The 21095-nt window shown below is 48.4% G+C and overlaps 1 protein-coding gene across 1 annotated transcript in view; it reads right to left on the bottom strand.

The window, feature by feature from the left end:
• The window catches only part of ITGB5 (integrin subunit beta 5), a 58900-nt gene extending 38150 nt beyond the window's left edge, over positions 1–20750 (bottom strand). Inside the window, exons 1-4 of the mRNA XM_030454077.1 lie at positions 20553–20750; positions 16576–16661; positions 8437–8641; positions 3198–3447 (exon numbers count right to left, since the gene is read on the bottom strand). Of these exons, the coding sequence (XP_030309937.1) occupies positions 3198–3447; positions 8437–8641; positions 16576–16661; positions 20553–20670 (659 nt within the window). The 5' untranslated portion in view covers positions 20671–20750. The remainder of the gene's footprint in view (positions 1–3197; positions 3448–8436; positions 8642–16575; positions 16662–20552) is intronic.
• Positions 20751–21095: the final 345 nt, after the last annotated feature.

The raw sequence follows: 21095 nt of genomic DNA, 5'->3' as shown, positions 1-21095 counted from the left end.
CAGCGCAGGACGTGATCTGCAGTGATGCAGAGGGCACAGTTTGGCAGGAGGCCCAGACTGACCCTCTACTGCAGCCCAGGATGGTGGGTGGGATGTCAGAGGAGCTTTTCCCCTATTCTGCAGTATGCATTTCCATTCTGTCATCCAGATTTCTTGGCCATAGATGCCACCCTGCACCCATTGCACATCACCTAGGTACCTGGCAGCTGCACAACATGAGGTGTGTTAATAACTAACACCAACTCATGCATCCTCCCACTCTCCCTTCAAGCCAATGAGCAAGCACTGTCTCTGCTTTCCAGAGCTCCACTGCAGCAGAAAAGTAGGAGTGGCACCCTAAGGCAGAGAAATGCCTCGGCAGGCTACCAGGAAAACTTCTTTTTTCCTTATAAAACAGGAGGCAGCTCACCACTTGGCCAGGAGAGCTGAGCAGAGCAGCTCCGGCAGCTTGGGAAAGCCACGAGTATGTGTGGGGGAGGAGGATGAGAAGGGTTAAGAAGAAAATGTGGTTAAAAAGAAGTTGCATTGGCACTAATTCACTCTTATCTTCAAAGATAAAACCCAGAGAACAATTTAAGGCCTCTGCTGACACATGACCCACTATGGGCAAGTTGTAAGAAGCTTTTTACACAAAGAAACATTTAAGACTTACCACCACTGGGAACTCAAATCCCGCCCAAGGGACCTCAGAGCAGGGATTTCCACCTGCACAGCCATGCACAAATCCTAACCACGGGGCAGGTCCCACTGCCCTGGGCCTGGCTGGCAATTAGAGCCATCCCTTGTGATCAGCCCCATGTTCAGACTTGCATTTCTCTTGCACCCAGAGCCAAGACGAGGAGCCTGTGATGCCTGAAACCCCTGCACTGCATGGCTCAGCCCCTAACCCACACCATACATCTGGGTGCTCTGTTTGTCAGCTCCCTCGCACAGGAAGAAAACACTGGCATGCTATAGGGTCCCAGATCAGATGAAGATTTATAATTTAATCCTTTTTGGTTTGTTTTACGCCGCAGGTTTGCTGGCAGAAGCTGCAGGCAGCAGCAGGACAGAGGCTGGGTCACTGAGTGACTACACAAGGGCACACAGCAGTGTGGATGGGTTATCTGGGGCTGCAACCTCCCCAGGTCTTATCACAGGGAGATGGGTAATTGGGTGTTTAGTCAAACCCTCTCTATTCCTTATCTTTTTTAATTTAGTGTTTGTTTCCTTTGCATGACACTAAGGCTGTGAGCGGCCACTTCCTGGCTCCCCAGAAAGTTCCATCTGGGATGCTGAGCTAGGAGCAGGGGCAAGCAGTGAGCTGGAGTAGGAATGAGGAGGAACAAGGGATCCCAGCCAGATCCCACACAAAAACACAACCACACACTGCCCAAACTGGCCATCTCCATAAGGAGGAAGAGAGAGCCAGGATCTGCAGGTTTTTTAAGATAGAAGCAAGTCCCTGGATGAAGTCTGCTTTGACACTAGAAATAGCTGCAAGAAAAAACAGACCTGGCAACACACCTCACTGCAGCATGAGGGAGCCAGCTTATGGCAGTGACAACCTTCTGGCAGAGTAGGCAGAGGAAGGCAATGCCACTAGAGAACAAGGAGCCATCACCCCCAGTTTGGGTGAAGAGGAGGGAGATGGCAGCTAGAAGGAAACATCCACAAGGCAAGCTGCCTTGGGCAGTCCTTACTAAAGGGTTTCCCAAGACCAGGCTGACTTAGTATAACCCATAAACAGAAAAGCAACCACCTGGGTAAAACCAGAAGGCCATGCAGATAGCCCAATTGTGGTGGTAGAAGATGAGGCAACATCTCTGGGTGATCTCAGAGAAAGGGCACCAGCAGTTCCAGGCATGCCTTGCTGGGAAGTTGTTCAGCACCATCCCTCCTCCCACCCCTCCCCCTCCTGCACATTTCCCCCTGTTTCACTCAGCAAAAGCCATGTCACTTCAATTAAATCACACACAAGTCAAACAAAGTTTTCACTGAAGCAAAACCCCATTTCCCCAGCCTGTGAGCAAAATGAGCGGGTGATGGAGACTGAAAATGACAGAGATGACTGAGCACATCCCTTTGTGACCATGCCAGATTTTCAGAGGGAAGATCTATGAACAGTGTGGTGAATGGTGGCAATGCTTCATGGCCAAAGAGTGAGTTTTCAGTGTTAAGATCTATTTGACTTTCCTCCCTGGACAGAATTGGTGAAAACTGAATACAGATAATTTTGTCTGCTCAGCGGTCAATGTGCAAAGAGATGCCAAACCCTTGGTCAGTGCCAAAATATGCATAGAAGCTCATAGCTGATGCAAGCTTTCTTTAATCCAGATCTCATGGAAAACTTAAAGGCTGCATGCTTGCAGAGCTTGGCATCCACCTGTGCTGTGATCTTCCAGTGTAAGTATCCACGAGTGACTCAAAGAGAAGTGCTACCCTTGCTGCCTTATCATGACTAGGAAGCAGCCCAGGAATGGATGAGGTGAAGACAGCACCACAAAGGAAGGTGTCGATGGTGTCATGCTCCCAGGAAGGCACTTGCTGCTAAGCTTTTGCTTTCATGCCAACATCCAAACCTGTTTGAGCCTGGACACCCTCCACTACACCCAGTTCCACTCTGGCATAAACCCCAGTTCAATGGACTTGGTCCAGACTCTATAAGTTAAAGACCAAACACAAAGACTCTAGAAAAAAAAAATAGAAAGGAGGAAGGTTCTGGTATCACCACAGAGCAAATCACATCACTTGTGTCTTTTGCAACTGCCAGATTGCTTCTTTTCCACAGCAATAAAGATGAAAAAAACCTGCCTGACATCTTCAAAACAGATTTCAAGATCCCACTAATCAGTCCTACAGGCCCTCACAAATCTCACTTCCCCCAAACACTTCTGTCAGGAAGGACTTGGATTGCCTTGGTCTCCTTATCTGCAAAATGGAGACAAAGAGCTTAATTGATCTACTCAAAGCCAAACTATGACTCAGGGCTGGGATCAGAAATCAGGAATTCCTGGCTTTTACTTCTTTTTCTTAAAGTCTGTAACAAAGTCTGCCATGCCTGCATCCTCATTGAGTACTTAAAAATAGCTCCTGATACAACAGTGTCCCACATCTAAACACAAAGATTTCCTGACAAAAAAGGGAAATTGTCCTATTTTGAATCACTCTGGAGCTTGGGCTTGGGCTTGTCCCTCAGGGTTACACCTACCACTTACCCAATGCAGGGGTTGTTTTGGTATCTTGGTGCAGTGTAGGAGAAAGGAGAAATGTTTTTGTCCACAAAAGAGCCAAATCCCAGCCGGAAATTGCTAGTGAGCTTTCTCATCTCTTCAGCCAGCTTGGTCCCCAGGTTCCGAATATTATCTAGATCATCATTCATGGACAGGGAGAGATCCATCAGGTAGTAGAGGTCCACAGGATAGTCCTCCACTTGCCGAACCTGGACTTGGAAGGAGGTTTGGTCACCTGCACAAACGCAAAAGGAGAGTGGTGAAAAGGAAACTTCTAGCACACACAAAATCTAGACCATGTTATTCATCCTCATCCTGCTGAGGAGATAGAAGAGAGTGAGGGAAGAGAGGAGGATGAACATTTCCAAATTCATCCCTTAGGAGACTCACAGGAAAGCAGATTACTGACTTTTGGTCCTTTTGAGCTATGTACTGTACCAGCTGGCAAGGAAAACACACTTATATACAGAGTGCACATCTCGTGTTTTACACTGGGGATAGAGAAAAGGATCTTTCCATCTCAGATGAGAGAATGCCTAAGGGAGAGACACCTGCAAAAATTCTGTTTCTCCAGGCTGTGTACAGTGCGGGTGTGTTTCCCTAGAAATCTTGACAGAAAAGGAAGCAGAGTGTACCTCAAATGTATGTTCCATGGACTAGTGAGAGAGGACCCTGCACATGTTTACTTGGGTACACCCTCAAAGAAAATAAGAAAGAGTCCAAGAAGTCCTATACAAAAGAGAGGAGGAGGTGGAGCAGGAGCAGAGAGCGAGTCAGGAGGAAACACCCAGCATGAGATAAATGTAAGATGTCCTCTGAGCTGTGCAGCAAAGACAAGTTGAAGCAGGCACAGAGGAGAAGGACTTTGGAAAAGGACCTCTCCCCTGATGAAGAGCTGTGCCACCATGATTCTGGACAAAACAGTGAAAAAGAGAAGTGAACTGGAAAAAGAAGTTTGTTAGGGTCACCAGGGGAAGCACTGAAGCAGAGATGAAGCTTCCTGAAGTGATGGACACATGGGAAGGAGGGGATGGGCTGAGCCATAGGCTGCACAAATGTGAAGAAGAGCAGAGGAAAGCCTTCCCCCTGACCAATGCCAAACTGCTTTCACCAAAGGTGCCCTCTAGAAGGGGTGCCTGGTAGGGGAGGACATCTCCAGCATCTCTAAAAAGGTGAAGCAGCTCCAAAGAGAACTCAACTTCACACCAGACGGACCTTGGTGGAGCCAGAGAGGAGGTGTCTTACATATTGCTGAGAGTGGGGTAAATGGAATCCCTGGGAAGATTTGGAGATCCCATGTCCCCAGCTGCCACTTCTTCAGCCCATTTGCCAGCTCAGTGGGGTTTCAAACCCAGCAACTCCTCTCAAGACCAAGCTCCCCCTCTTGCCCACCTCTCCCAGCTCTTCCCAGCTGAGGATGAACTTTGAGAATTGGCAGGTTCTGAAAACACTTGTGGCTTCCTCTCCTCTTCTCCAGCAATAAAACTTTTTTTTTTTTTTGTATTGTAATAGCATTTTTCTAAATGTTTCATTGTTTTCCTCATTGTCTGGAGCAGCACATCTGCTCCCTCTTACTTCCAGCCCATGCTGGAAAACATTCCCAAAATCTCCATGCTGGTGGGACACAGCATGAGGGGCTTGGCAGCCAGGCAGGAGGCAGCCAGCACCTGGGGTGAGGCTGTGCCGAGGTGCGCGCAGGGCCAAGCACCCTCCCTGGCTCCTGGATCTGCTCTGTAGTGATTCCTACAGCCACTCTGTGTGAGGGGAGTGAGCAGACAACCTCTCCCAGCCTTCTGCTGCAGCTGCTTCTACCCAGCAGCAGCCACCCCCTTGGTGAAGAAGCTGGGGTCCTCTTCTGCAAACACAGCTGTGGAAGGTTTAGATCCGGGTCTGCCCTCTTTTCTCCACCAGTTCTCTGTGCATCTGAGCCAGCTTGGTGCTGGGGCATCAGAGAAATCAGTGATAGCTCCCAAACCAAGACCTTCCCCCTGTTTAATGAGCTCCCTGCACATTTAGATCAAGGGTGGCTCCCAAGGCAGGGCTTCTTTTCTTATAGGTAGCTGCTCCCCCCTGCATATGTAAAGGAGGGGCTGTGAGAAGCACTGTCTGCAAGTATGAGCATGTAGCTATTGCCCAAACACTGGCTTTGGGAAGCATGAAGCTCTTGCCATAAATATTATTCCTTATTCTCCCCAGCTTTTGACTCCTGCAGGAGCAAGACTTGCCCAGCACTGCTCTGAGATGTGGTATGCAGCAGGATGTGACTTGGCACAGGGATTGCAGAAACCAGATGGGGGGGTGGGGGGAGAGCTGATGCTGTACCTGGCATGCATTTTGTGGGGCAATAAAAGAACATCACTTATATACTGTAATACCTGCTAGCACTGATGGCTGGGTACAAAGCTGTCATTGCATACTTGACTGCAACTTAGTGCTGCAAAAATGCATTTAACTTCAGTAAAATTCATTCCCATGCCTACCATGCCTACATATTTTTCCCTCTGGAATACCCAACTCTTTCAGAAAAAGAGGATGGGTTCTTCTGCATGTGATGCCCCCAACATTTCAGCCTCCAAACCCTTCTCCCTGAGCATGTCTGAAGGTGAGAATTCCTGTGCCAGAGATAGTATTTGAGATGCTTTGATCACACCCTCTTTTCTTAATAGATATGGATTTATTAGCCCCTGACAAGCACCAAAAATAACAGGAGCCTGGACTTGGTTCTGTCATTCCTAACTGCTCAAATTATCTCAGAGAAAATGTCGCCAATGTATGTACATGTAAGTGCAAAAGAATTTACCATTCTCTGTGCAAAGTATTACTCTCACACTCCTCAGGATAATCCAGCCCGCTCTATCCCCACACATGGTCACCACCATTCTCTTCTTAGGGCTTTTGCTGAAATGTTTTTAACTAAAAACTGAATTGAGAAATGTTACTTGGATACCATCACATAGTGGCAGTGTAGAAACTGGAAAAACTGCTTTTGGCCAATTTACAAATGCAAGCTCAACAACCAGGCGTACCCACAAAAAACTCTTATTTCTGCTTGGAGAGGCTTAAGGCTTGATGGACAATGCAACTTGAAACTACTCCTTTTTTAAATTCCTTTCACACTTTTCATATTTTCAGTCTATCTGGGACACTGCTTGATAGCTGAACACACGATGAAAAAATCAATATTCTCACAATGAAATGCTCAATTTGAAAGCTACCTTGTGAAGGATGTCAAGTTAGAACCTATGAAAATCAGCTGTGGGCAAGGAGATTTGAGGATGTGCCTTCTGCCATGGGATGATTAGGTCAAACTGCCTGGGTGGGAATGGTGAACAATTGACAATTCGTTCCCTTCTGCTTCTGCTTAGTGGTTTAAGAATAAAAGATCAGCATCACCACAGACCGCCCCGTGAATTCATCTTTGAAATAGTACACCCTTCATGCCCAAAATTAAATCAACATTGTCTCCTTTTTGTCTTGGATTCACAGGGTGAAACTTATTCTCAGCCTCAAGGATTAATGGATAACTTAAACTGGGGATGCTAATACAAGGGCTTAAGAAGTCATCAGCCTTCAGATGAGAGTTCTGACCAACATCAAAAAGAGATCAAAAAGAGGGGATACTATTAAAAACATCTAGGTATGTCCCTTCTCCTGCAATGACTGATGCTCTGCAAGAGGAACACAGGGAGGGGACCTCCCAGGCTCTGTGTGGGAATCACTGTGGGGACCCCCAGGGTGAAGTCTGCAGCTCAGCTCAGACCTGGAGGGCTTCTCAGCTGCCCAAGGAGATCTGAAGGTGGCCACAAGTGTGGCCACCAGGGAGGGCTGGCAGGAATGGCACACTGCAGCCCAAAGTATCCAGCAGCACAGCCCCAGGGAAGCAGCATGGAGGGGGAGCCCACACCCTGATCCAGACTGGAGTGGTGGGGACCCATGCCTCTGGCCAGGCAAAACTGCTGGGGATTGAGGAGGAATTTGCTGAGCACTGGGCACTGTGGGAGAAGGAGAGTCTGTGGGAGGTGAGATGTGGATGCTGAGCCAGCCCTTCCTGCCAGGAATTGCCTCAAGAAGCAAGAGTAGTAACAACTCCCTTCTTTTGATGGGAACAAACCTGTTTCATCAGCAACATTCAATTGCAGAAGCCATGCATCTAGCCATGCTTCCAGCAGAGACTGCCCTCGGGTACCTGCTTTTAAGGCTTTGAAGAAAAATTTCTCCACATTTGAGGGTCTGGCTGATGACAGCAGTCATACTGCTGAGGGAGAGTTAAAAAAGAGACATGACAACTATCCAATACTTAGAATTAAACAAAAAAATCCTGCAGCAAGTGGTAGGCTCTGGGGGATCACTGGTAGCATGGGCACCAGCTCAAACCCCTGTTTTTCTTGGGCAAAACATCTTATTTCATTTTCTGTACACTCATGAGAGCTGTCACAAAACTGTAAGCCTCAGAAACTCACAGCAATTGCTTATAATGAAGCAAGCTTTTATATTTGCTCCTTAACTTTGCAATAAAGAGCTTATTTTTTCCCCTTCAGAAATATCAACTACTAAATTTTTGCAAGAATTCTGAACCTACATTAGAGCCTCTCCCTATCATGCAAAAACTTTAGATAATATGTATGCTCATATGGCTCAGCCCAGGCATTCCCTTCTAATTTTTAATTAAAAGGAAGAGATAGAAGAGAAGTGATGGCTCAGGGGAATGAAACAGGGATCTGGCTACCGTCCAAGGCGTGAGTCACAAGTTCAAATCTCCATCTTCTGCCTTAATCCCATGGCTCTTCTGCATACCAACAGAAAACAGATATGCATTTTTGTTTCCAATTTATAGAAGGAGCTGTCTCAGTTTAGAGTCAAGCACTGTCAGCTTAGTGGAGGATCCTAAATTATTTTAACTCCTTCCATCCGGCGATTATATTTTTTTAAGTGAGCAGGTTCCTTTGCAACACATGCAAAGATTAAGACCAGTATTGGAAAGAGTTTTGGGGAACATCTAACTCACTTTGCCTAACAGTGATGTCCTCTCACAGGGAACATACACCTCAGCCTCAGACCTGTTTATGATGCACCACTGAAGTTCACAGGCTCTGGAAGGAGCTGGCAGCCACCTGCTTTAGTGTACTCTGAAGTCAGGGGCTATGGCTTGCTCTCAGCATGTCCCACCCATCCTTTCTCACCCCCACAAGCACACCCCAGCCTAATGCTCACACTGGGGACTCACCAGGACGGAGATTCAAGGTGACCTTCTGAGGCATGATCTGCGTAACATCCAGGTGTGTCTGGCCAGAGCCTTTGCTGCTCAGAGGGATGTTCTTCACCACGCTGATGGTACTGTTGGGGTTTTCAATGGCTCCATCACAGTCATTTGCAATCAGGTTCTGCAGGAAGTCACACCGTGATGTGATGGACTTTGTGCTGCCAAACTCCTGGGGTTGACAAAGGGACAAAAGGGAAAGAGAGGAAGAAACTTCAATCCCACAGCAGGAGTTCTGTTTTGACATGCTGGTTGCTGTGGCAAATAGGAGATTTGCTACAGGAGGAGGAGAAGCTGGTGTCATTTGTGGTGGCTGTACTCAAAACCAACCTGCACTAAGCCTCAAGCCTGTCAAAGGCATCTATCAGAAAAGAAATCCTGCCAGGGTTTGAAAATGGAAGCTGCTCCCAGACCACTGCAGCAGAAAGCTGAGCCTCAGTTTTCAGCCCCAGCCACAGCAGCAGCACTTGCTCCAGCACTTGCTCCCAGCTGTGAAAGCATTGCAAAGTGCTGGGTTTACTGCCTCCACAGCCAATTGCCTTCTCTTTGAGAGGAAAAGGTGAGAAGCTGTTACTTTTTGCATGTACATCACCTTGCAGGAACTTTGAAGGAGAGGACAAGAAGGTGGCACAACGGGAAGCAGGACAAACCCCTCAGCCCAGAGAGACAAGTCATGATGTGAAGATGGAGACTGAGTCTGGGTGGCTCCAAGGACCTGTATCCTTTTCCCCGGGTGAGATACTGCAGGCCCCCACACAAGCACCGCCTGTCCCCCCTCCCTCACACCCCTGCACGTCAGACTGTGGGAATAACACCAAAATGGAGATCAAAAAGTGACCATGGCAAGCGGTCCCTGAAGCAGCCTGTGTAGTTTGAGGTGAACAGGCTGGACTGGGCAGCCCTGCCAGAGGGTGAGGGAGATGGGAGAGCTGCTTCTGCAAGGGGCAGGTAGTGAGGGGCAGGCGGCGAGGGGCAGGCGGAGGGGGCAAGGCAGAGGGGGCAAGGCAGAGCGGAGAAGGCAGAGCGGAGAAGGCAGAGCGGAGAAGGCAGAGCGGAGAAGGCAGAGCGGAGAAGGCCGTGAGGGGAAGGCCGTGAGGGGAAGGCCGTGAGGGGAAGGCCGTGAGGGGAAGGCAGTGAGGGGAAGGCAGTGAGGGGAAGGCAGTGAGGGGAAGGCAGTGAGGGGAAGGCAGAGGAGGGGAAGGCAGAGGAGGGAAAGGAGTGAGGGGAAGGCAGAAGGGGGAAGGCAGAAGGGGGAAGGCAGAGGGGGGAAGGCAGAGGGGGGAAGGCAGAGGGGGGCAAGGCAGAGGGGGGCAAGGCAGAGGGGGGCAAGGCAGCTCTCACTCCCGGAAGAGGGGCTGCCCTTGCAGGGAGGCTCCCAGCACTTGGCTGCAGAGCTCCAGCCCTCGCTGGGAGCCCCGTGCGTGGTGCACAATGCAGCCTTGTGCGGGACGGTGCTGGGGAAGGGACAGCTGCACAATGCAGCCTTTTGCAAAGAGCTCGGTTTGCGAGAATGCCTTTCCCCCCCCCATTTTTTTTTTTTCCCCCCAAAAAGGGAGCAAGTTGCAGGCCCCAAACTTGTTGAACTTTCGACAGCTGATTCCGATATATTTCTGCACTGTAACAATAGAGACAAACAGTCTTTTGCTCCAGGGCCAATTGACTAAAATGACATGAAATAATGCAGAAAAGATGCTCGCCCCTACTTCGACCATGCTGTGGAAAAAAGGAATGGGGATGAAGAAACCCCGCTTTTTGCTGATGTTCTGGCATGAAGACAGGGGAGACATCAAGGAGGGAGAAGTCATCCTATAGTTTTCGCCTTTGCATGTGGCAGGGTGCTCAGGGTCCCCCAAGGACGCAGACAGAGGCTTCTGTTGCATTTTCTTACTATGAGGTCCCAATGTTATTTGAAAAATGTGAGATTTGCATTCCAGCATCTAGCAGTGGGGTCCAGCCAAGGAGACGGCATGTTGGTTGGATGTTAACATGACTTTCTTGGAACGTGTCATGTAAACAGATGAACTTCCAGAAAGGAGGACTAGGACTATTTAAATCATCTCCAGCATGACAAAATAAAAAACAGAATCCCTCATAAAACTTAAAACAACACCCAGCCTTTCAGAGTAGCACTTCTAGGGCAGTCTTGGAGAAAAGTTTATCTTGTATGTGGCTGGAACTAAAGTCAGTGAATAGTCCAGGTATTCTCCAGGGCTGGTCCACCCAGAAGTGGGGCATACAAAGGGAGATGCTCTCCTGCTGTCCCAATGTCTGGACCATAGCTTCAGATGAGCACCTCTGCCAGCTCATATCTGCTGCCCACCTATTAGAAAAGACACTCTGGTTGTGGAAAAAGCAACACAAACAGCACCAGGACTGCAGCTGGGAACCTTTAGTTATTCCCCAGGAATTAACATTGGAGACTAAGGAAACAGGACAACATTTAGAGCTGCTTGTGCAACTCCAGCCTGTATCAGGCATTTCTAGTCCTCCCTGGGGTCTGCTCCAAAGCCTCTTGATGTGAACAGAAAAACTGGACTTCAAAAGGCTTTGAATTAGGAGTTCATTTTCTGGCTGGGGTTGGAGCAGCACAGCAAGATCCAGGATGGATGGGCAGCCTGGGGAGAGGAGGAGGATGGCAGCTTCTTCCCCCAGCTGCTACTGTGTAGCAGTCAAGCTCGTAACACAGTGAGAGATGGCCCTGGGTATGGTACCTTTTATGTGGATGTTCATCACCCCACATACACGAAAGCAGCATCTGTATGCCAAGAATGAGACAGGGCTGGCATGCAGGGTGAGGGGTGTACCTGCCTGGAGGCTTTTTGGGGCAGGGAGCAAGGGCATGTGCAAACCTGCCCAGTTGCACAGTGGTGAGAAATAGTTACTACTGCAACGTGTTCTGCAGCCTTCATCACAGAAATTCTCCTAGGGAGATGGAGGGAAAGCTCCTGATAGGATCTCCACAAAGCTCTCAGTACCTCTGCACAAGCCCCCCTTCACTTGACTCAGATATTTGCTCTTAAAGCTTTCTTCTCAAAGGGGCCCAGAGGGTTTGCCAGAGGAAAAGCTGCTGCTCAGATCAAATCCAGGCTCTTTCTTGTTTGGTGAAATGTTGCATTACCTGGGGTAGGAGAAAACAAACCCCTGGCCTCAAGAGCCCAAACGCCCAGGGGAAAGGGGTTCAGCTCTGTGCCCAGGGGCTGCAGGACTGACCACTACTTCTGCTTTGATTTCTAACTCAGGCAGGGTGACACTGAGCAAGGGAATGAGAGCAGCCTTGGGAAAATCCCAGAAGTGTCCACAGAACCCTGCAAACATCCCTCATGCAGGTCAAAACCCAAAGCCAAAACTATGGCCACTGGAAACCATTCAAATGAAGCGCAAAGTTCTGAAAACTTTCTGAAACAGAAGAAATCAAGACTCCCAGGGGAGAAAGGATGAGATTTGAGAAGTAAAGAATATCACACAGGTCCAAGTAATTCATGAGCAACCAAGCTGAAAGGCAGCCCCACACTGGCTCAGATGTGGTCCAGACTCCAATTCCCCCTGAGCAGAGAACACCTCACAGTTAGTTATTTAGTGCACCCAAATACCTGTTGACCACCTGCCTGCATCAACAAGAAATGCAGTAGGTACCCCACAGCCAGTAGGAGCTGCCCCAAACACTGCTTCATGCGATCAGTTTGGGAAGATCCCACCTAGTCCCTGCCCGTGAGGCCGCTGCTGGCAGCCTTTGTGGTCTGGCCTCCAGGCTAACATGCTCACAAAAGCAAATGGATGCAAGTGGCCAGAGTGAATGGGAACAGCAGGGTGACAATTACATGCTCATCAGTTGGCAGTTTAAGACAAATTGCTTGGTCTGTGCCATAAAAAATGATACATTGACTGTATGTACCTGACTATATCTAACCCCTGACTAGACATGTCCCTGCCATTTTTTATTTTTTTTGCTTTAATCAATCCAGTTCTGCATGAATTCAGCCTGGACTATGGTTCCTTTAGAGGTCCTTTTCAATCCAAATTATTCTATGATCTATGTTAAAAAATGCACGTTCCCTCCAGGAACTTCCTTGATTTTGCTTCCTCATTCTCCAGGCACACGTTCCCAATATGGGAGAAGATGGGGGACAAGCAATCTGCTGGAAAACAGAGGGTGCCATGGGAGAAACTTCCGTTAATCAAAAAGGGAATTTCATTTTAATTAATATAATTAACGGGCATCTCTCTTTTGCATGTACACATACAAATTCATCTACATAGGTAATGCATGGATGAGCACACAGTGTACACACACAGAATTATCAGAGTTGGAAGGGATCTCTGGAGATCACACCTGAAAAACAAGAGAAACCTCTGGCTGGATCACTCTGCTCCCCAAAGCAGCAAGCAGAATCTCTTCCTCCCATCCCAGTACTCCCAAATGCTCTTTTGGGGGAGAATCTCCCTTGGAAGCATTCCAGGTTGATTTATCAGAGCCCTCCTAACTATCGCACCCCATCTGGCAGGTCAGAGGATGGCTCTGAAGCCAATTCCATAGGGCCCAGCAAGCCAAACCAACCCCTGTGAGCCTGACCCACGAAAGACAGGCTGCAACTGAAATCAAAACAACCCCACGGGCCAGTGTACAGTTTCCAGAGAGAGGCTTTCACCAGCAGTGTGTCAGCAATTTCTGGTCTTTGCCAGCACCTTCTGGAGCTTGCAGGAGAAGCTGAGGAATCTCCTCAGACTACAGCATGAATGGAATGCCTGCAGGAGTTTCTGGCAATCACTTATTTCCCCCAGACAGCCCTGTTTTCAGGGTGATGGTTAAGGCCACACACATATATCCCTTATTTTAAGTGCCATTTAAAAGGAATAGCCCATATAAGTCCTGCTTCTCAAGGTATTCTTCCACGAGCCAACAGAATCCATGTCAGCTTCCAAACTTTCAGCAGCCCAAAGACTTGTGGTTAGCTCAGCTGCCCCTGGGGGCCCTGGAGCTGCTGGATACCAGAAGCTGCTATCATCAACTCATCTATCATCATCCTCTCTGATGGGAGCAGAGATGCTGAACACAAGAAGAAGTGAACAGAGGCCAATTCAAGCTGAGGGGATGTGACACACCCTGTACTAACAGGTAAGGAGGTGGTCGTTTCAACTTTACAGCATGTTGACTGCTCTGCTCTAAGCATCTATCTATACACGTACTCTTACCCTCACAATTCAAGGCAGTGTAAATACAAGGAACCTTATCCCACTTGGGAAGCCATTGGGACAGGGCTTCTTGTATCTGCAGAATTGCTTTTGCTTGCTCCTAGCTCCTACTTACAATCCACAAGCACTCAAGAATTTCTGTTCCTCTGTGGTCACATGGAGCCTGGATTCAGAGTGGTGAAGAAGGATGCAACACCAGAGGAGGTTATGTGAACCATAGTCTTCTCTGGGAAACAGCCCTGCTTTCCTGCTCAGACTCCTCCTCTACCATGGCTAGAGTGTCCCTCCCAGCAGTGACACTGCTGGGCACCCAGGGGGACAAATAACAAACAGACATGATGGCACTGCCAAGAGATATTATTCCACAAAGGGAGGAATATTATATAAAAGAAAGTATATACATACAGGAAAGTATAATTATATATATATAGTGTATGTGTGTATATATATACACTGTAGACATCTCTACACTTCCTGTATATATAATATATAAACAAATATGATAATATACGGAACTATCTATATAGTTATATTTTATCTAAGAGGCTTCTATGATATATACTACTATATACACTTCCTGACAAAATTACTGTTGCCTCCAAAGATGACATCAGCTGGCCCAATTTGCTCCCACACCTGTTAAATAAATGCAAAGAGAGCAGAAAATACACACTACCCATCTACCCTGTTCTTGTCTCTACACAACCAGTGCCTATAGAAACCCCTCCAATATCTTAGCATTGATAGTTCAACAGCAGCAGAGCTATAGAAGTGGACAGGCATATATGCTCCTGGGCAACATACATAGCAAATGACAGCTGATGGAAAGAGAAGAAAAAACAACTAAAAGCAATCTAATGACTAGCCTGCAGCTGGGGGAAGGCAAATGAGGTGGTGGAATGACTATGGAAAGAAAGGGGATATTAAGAGTTTATAATATTACTTTCAAACTTTTGAAGTCACAAACCTCTAGATACCTTTCACAATCCAATCACCTGACCTGATCTCAGTCAAACAGACATAACTAGAGGTTCAAGCACTAGATTTGAATAAACAACCAAACAAATAAATAAATAGAATAAGAACCTGCTAAGTTTTAGCATCCAGCATATAATGGGGACAGCAGCTTTTAAGCATGTAGTTCTTGGCATGAAACACCTTGACATGTATTTTTAAATAGCTGCTGCAGGCTAAAGGTCAGGAAGTATTACAGCACTTCCCTGTAAACACCCGTCTTCCTTCTTGGCCCCTCCCTTCCATTTAGGAATAATTTTTTTTTTGGTAACACTTCTATTTGCAAGATAGAAGTCAAGCTGTCAGTCCATGGGCTGCCTGATAATTAGTGGTCACAACGACCACCAGATAAACATTTCCACTGGCAGCACTTCACAAAAAGAGGTATTTTGAGGCTAAGAGTTAAAAAATATATACATATATATAAAGTCAAATAGCACAAGCTCAATAACCAGAGTTCCTGCATCCAATCTTACCACCCGAGATAAACTGACTGGAAGAAGAGCTCTTACAGCTGTTTACAAGATGTCTCGAAAGCAGGATCTATTGCTTTACCCTTTCCCATCTGCACACCATTCTCCTTGCTAGAAAAAACCCAAAACATCAAAGCTATGACACTGTGAAGCAGTAGAGTGCTAGTAGCATTAGGAGGTTTTCCTTGGGGATCTGTGGCTGTGCCTATAAGTGAGTGAAAATCCAGTAAAATAGAGGCTGGGGTACCTCCAGAGACACAGACAAATTTTGGGACTCAGAGGCCTCCCTTTCCTCATCTCCATCCCCTTCCTCTGCCCTGAGGAGCTTCAGCAGCCACAAGCAGGGCTGGCAGGAGGAGAGGAGGAGCAGCATCACCAGCTGTAGCTGGAAGGTTAAGTGTTTGCTCAAGCCCACAGCTTGCCTGCCGTGAAAACAGGACTGGGACACACACTGCTGTACTAGAGAAGAGTCAGCAGAGAATAGGAGAGCAACACTCCTGGCCATGCCAGTCAAGAGGTTCAAGATTCCCCACTTCTCTGGGGTTTCTCACAGCTCAAAGCTGATCCCTGGCAGAGAAGCTATGTCTGCAAGTAGGCACAGGCTTTCCCTGCATCTGTAAGCATCCTTATTTCACCCTTAAGCACTTAGATGCAGCACTAAGCAGGCAATGTCTATCTATGCATCAGACATTATCATCAGGTCTTTCACACTCCTTGTTCTCTACATATCACAAGTATGATAAGATGTACACATGATAAGATACATAAACCTAAACTCATGAGCAGTCCTTAGGGAGCAGGGAAGGATACTTGCAATTTTTCACAGACTAAGGAATCCTAGGTAAATTATGGATGAGGGGCTCCAGCACCAACATACAGATGCATTTTCACCCTACAGCCCACAGCTAAGCTCTGTCATTCATCAGCACAGATGCCAGAAGCATGGGGCATCTCCCAAAATGGCACAATAGACTCAGAGAGTCTATTTTTGTTATCTTTGGATTATCTTTGTTATAGACAAAGAACCTGTGCAACGCCAGGCCATGCAAAAAGTGACACGTAGCAGCATACAGCTGGGAGCTTGAGGCTTTTTAGGGAGAGAGCTTTTGAGCAAAGCTCCCTGCAACAGCCTGTGCAGGGACCCAGCACCCACCAAAAACAAGAAGGTAATTGAAAGGGACAGAAGGACTGAAGGAACAGTGCTGCTCTGTTGAGGATGCACAGGGGGCAGTGGGGTCAGACACTTATTTCCTACAGTGACAAAGAGCTGGATAGTCACATGTACCCTAAATATGCACAGCATGGGAGCACTCCCCCTCCTCACCCATCCCTTCTGGCACAGGACAGTGTCAGGAGCAGGCAAGGGGTGGAGTAGCTCCCTTCCTACTTTACAAAAAGCATTCAAGACCACCAAAGTCTGCCCACCTACCTCCTTGGAGCACCAGGCACACTTGGGATGGATGAGGAGACATTCTTCACAGGATGTGGCACTTCCACTCGTGCACAGATTGAGACCTTCAGTGAGAGAGAACGACAGGGAGTGAGGTGGGTTAACTGTTACTTCATTCCAAAACAGTGTTTTGGAGTCTTCTGAGATATTCTTAATGCTAAACATACCATAAGTTTAAACAGATTCAAGAGCAAAGAATTTCCTGGGAGCTTAAAGAGAAGGAATAAACCTCTCTTCACCTGTAAGGAGTTCTCAATAGCTGTGTGAATAGCCTGAAATACAGAGGTGGCTGTCCAGACCTCCTCAGATACCAGCTTTTAAGCACATCTCCTGAATTTTTTCAGCCACATACATTTTTTTTTTTTTTTACAATTCATCTCCTGAATTTTTTCAGCCCCTGCCCAGCATTTTCATCTTAAAGAAGCCTTGGAAGATACTCCTTCTTCACAGGTGATTTCCACAGTGGACTCATTTTACAGTAAATTACCTTTACTTTATTTCATGAGTCATTCCCACAGGATACCCATGTTAAGCCAGGGGGTGTGTTTGCACTGGGACACATCCAAGGTGGATGATGCTGCCCCACACTGTAGCCAAGGGCTCCCTGCCCATGACACTGGCAAGGGCTCCATGCCCTCCAGTGCAGCAGCAATCAGGGCAGCAGGGATACTCTTTACTCCTGTATTGCTGGTGTACCAAGTGAGTTTCACTTGCCAAATCCTCAATGTGGTCTTTGGGCTTTGAAAATAAAGCAGAAGCACACAACTTAAGCTGAAGCAAACATCAGTGAATGCAGCAGCTTGTTTAAGGTTGCCTGTGGCTATGAATGTGCCCTTCAACACCACCACTGCCCCATCTCCCCCGGGTGCAGCTATTAACTTCTACTGTCAATAACTGATTAAACAAATCCTCAACCCTGGACTCAGCACAGGGGCTGCACGCTCCAAACAAAATGCCTCAGGCTGGAACTCTGAGCTTGCTATTTTTTCCAACCCAAATGTCAATAAAAGCATTGTCAGGCCTCTATTTTCAGACAGTTGCATCTGCAGATACCATTGCACCATGCTGCTGCTGGGTATAATCTGCAGGTTGCAAAGACTTGCCAATGGGCTGCTGAAGAGCTGCACAGTTTTCTACCAGTTTTCTCGAGAATTTTCTATCCCAAGAGCTTTGGAAAAGGGATTTTTCCTTTGTCCCATGGGGATAGTGCTCCAAAAACTGAAACGCAATGTCTGCCTGGGTCTCTCCTGTGCAAGCGCAGGAAGCAGTGAATCAGGCTGGACAGCTGGAAGAAAACTTAGCATGCCTTAGATTAAAAGCAAAAAAGAGATAAGTATGTCCTGTCAGTGATTTTCAGCCACCACCAAGGCATGACCATGTCAGAGCCCTGCACTCTTGGGTCCCTGCTGCCTGCAAGCTGTTACCTCTAACCCTGGAGGATGGAGCCCTGGACTTTCTCTACAGCTCTCATTCAGACTGGCTGCCTGGCCTCATTCGTATTTAACAAGAGCCTTCTTAGGCTGCTTTTTTTTTTTTTTCCCTGGCTGTTACCACATACCCAGACCTTTCATTCCTTGCTCACATTAAGATGTTATACTTCAGGTCCTGAATGTTGCAAAAGCTCAGTGCATAAATATGTCATATAATGTAAAATGTAACTTCTCCAGCCGAGCTGCAATTTACACAGAGGTTAACGCTTGCATTTCCAAACCGTACAACACAGCTTAAAGCTATTCTTCAAGAGCTGCTGCTCTGGTGGGGGTGCACTAGGTAATACAACAAAAATAATGTGTTTCATAATGCAAACCCTTACATTCATACCCTGGCTGCCCAGCTCTGGCTCTTGGTATGGAAATAGGACAATACTTACCTTCATTACTGACTGCCAGGTTTTTCAGAGTTTACTTAGTAACAGTAATATCTGAATTAAAACCATTATCTCCTCCTTCCACTGAGTGCCATGCCCAAAGCAGCCCACACTCCTGTGGCTGGCCACAGGGTGACATTCCTCCCAGTGGCAGCTTTTGAAGTTCCCAAATATGCTTTTCTTTCCACTTTGGAGCAAAACCAAACCATTTCCAGCATTGTTGTGAAAACGGAGCTTTGTGAAGCCTTCTACTTTTTGGACTGAAACTTGAGCTTTTTGAGTAAAAACATGGAGGATTTTCCAGATTCAGATCTTTGCTGTGCTTGATTCAGTGCAGTCTTTCCTGAACTGGGTGAAGGAAGGATCCGAAGACACTCATGCTAGTCCAGATCCTTCCAGATACTGGAGTGAGTCAACCAGTAAGACTGGGAGAAACTCAAGCTTCTTGAGTCTGATATATTTGATGAAACCACTCCTAAACTTCAACTGAACTTCTTATAATGGAGAAAATTCCATCCAGGATTTAGTTTGGATTACCCAGGAGTAAAACAATCTACCCCCTCTGGACCATTGAGCTTGACACCCTGCATACCATCCTTCACGCTGATTCCCTAGTCCTAAGCCCTACACCCAATTTAATTTTGCAGAGCTGTGTCCATCAGGCATGAAAAGCATCTCCAAATAGAATCATTCCCTTCAGCTGAGCCACAGGAGAGCCCAAAAAGGCAGAGTAAGACAATGCATCTCACTAGGCAGGTGAGATTTTAGTACATCAAACTACAGATGCTAAGCAAGACAGGAAAGTCTCATGAAAGATACTCAGCCAATTTACTCATAAAGATGCTCCAGGCAATCAGACCTCATCTTAAACCTGTTCTGCAAGAAATCCTGGTTTGGGCAACTCCTCAAGCTGAGATGAATATACTGGCTTGCTTGGGGAAAAAAATGAAAAAAAGAAAGAAAATTTAAAAATTGAGATGTATTTTATTCCTTATATAGCTGGGGGGAGGGGGGGGAAAGAAATCATTTTATTTATGCCTGCAATTAGCAACCTAGAAGCCCCGTTCCCAAGATGGTCTGCTGCACTACTGAATCATCAGTTCCAAGGATCATACTCACTAAATGCATAAATAAATAAAGCTGAGAAAACCTCTTCCAAGTTTTTACAGGCGCATGCCACAGCGCTCTGCAAAATAAAGCCTCTTGTTAGGTAACGCATTAAAGCATTAAGCACTGAGAGTAAGTACCAGAATCGTGTGCTCACGCATTTTGTGGGCTCCCTTTGTATAAGCAAAGCTCCCCCGAGTGCTCAGACAGCACAGAAGAGCCATTGCCAGCGCCGCTGGAGCGGGGTCCCAAACCGCGCTGCCGGCAGCTAGAGCGCCTAGGACTGGCGAGGGCATCCCGGTGGGGACAAGGACCGCTCCCTGGGCACGCAGGGGGAACGGCACACGGCGAGCGCGTGGGGATGGGACACTGATTGAGTGTGGGGAAGGGACACCGGCAGCGCGATCGCTTGTGGGTTTATGATGCTGTTTGTTCCTCATCCGATCAATTAATACACATCTCTCAGACAAACACCCCGGGAAAGTGCTTTTCCCTGAATAGAAGTGGCTATAACTGGTTCCATTAAAGTATATATAGATAGAGAGAGGTATATATTGCAGTTCCAAGTTTTTTAACGCGGAGTTTTGGGATCCAGGATGCGGTCCATGCCCAACTTCGCTGGTGGGGCGCCGATCCCCACCGGCCCGCAAAAGGGGACAGGAGGGGTGCAGACCCCAGAGCTGCTCGGGGAGGCCTTGGGGCCGAAGGGAGAAGGGCAGAGAGCACCGGCACCGGCCGCCCCGCGGGGCAGGGGACAGCGGGGACAATCAGCCGCGTCCCACCGGCAGCCGGGTTGGAGCGAGAACGGGTGCCGGAGGGGAGATGGGAGCGGGGCTCCCCGAGCAGCCGGAAAGGGGGGGGGGAAGAGGAGGCACAACCAAAACTGGCAGCACAAGTGCCCCAAGGCGGGCTCGGGGGATAATCCGCCTTCCGGGGAGAGGAACGCAGGGCCCGGAGCGGCGGGGAGCGGAGCGGCCCTTACCTCTGCCGGGCTGCAGCGGAGCGGCCAGGAGGAGAAGGAGGAGGAGGCGGAGGAGGAGGAGGAGCGGGGGGGGCCGGCGGGCGGCGGCGGGGGCCGGCAGCCCCCCTCGGCGGGGCATGGTGCGGGCGGCCGGGGCGGCCGGGCAGCCCTTCCCGGCCGGGCCCTCCCTCCCTCCCCGCCGCCTTTTGTGCAGCCGCGGCGGCGGCGGCGGCGGGAGGCGGGGGCGGGGGCGGTGCCGCGGGGCTGCCCCGGGAACGGCGGGACGGGCTGCGTGTCCGGCTGTCCGGCTGTCCGGCTGTCTGTCCCGCTCCCGAGGGCGCCCTGTCACCGCCCCGCCCCGCCGTGCAGGGAGGTGGAACCCCGACCCCGAGAGCGAGGAGCTGGCACGGCCGGGGCCGCGCACACGCGTGGGTGGCTGTGCGCAGGGACACGGACACGCACAGGGGCATGGACGCGCAAGGTCGGGCCAGTCCCAAACACAAATGCAAGCTGCGTGAAGAATGGGTTGAGAAGTGCCCTGAGGAGGACTTCGGGGTGTTGGTT

The sequence above is a fragment of the Calypte anna genome, chromosome 7, assembly GCF_003957555.1.
Source record: "Calypte anna isolate BGI_N300 chromosome 7, bCalAnn1_v1.p, whole genome shotgun sequence".
NCBI lineage: Eukaryota > Metazoa > Chordata > Aves > Apodiformes > Trochilidae > Calypte > Calypte anna.
Note: the sequence above shows the minus strand (reverse complement) of the source record. Positions and strands in the feature narration are given on the sequence as shown.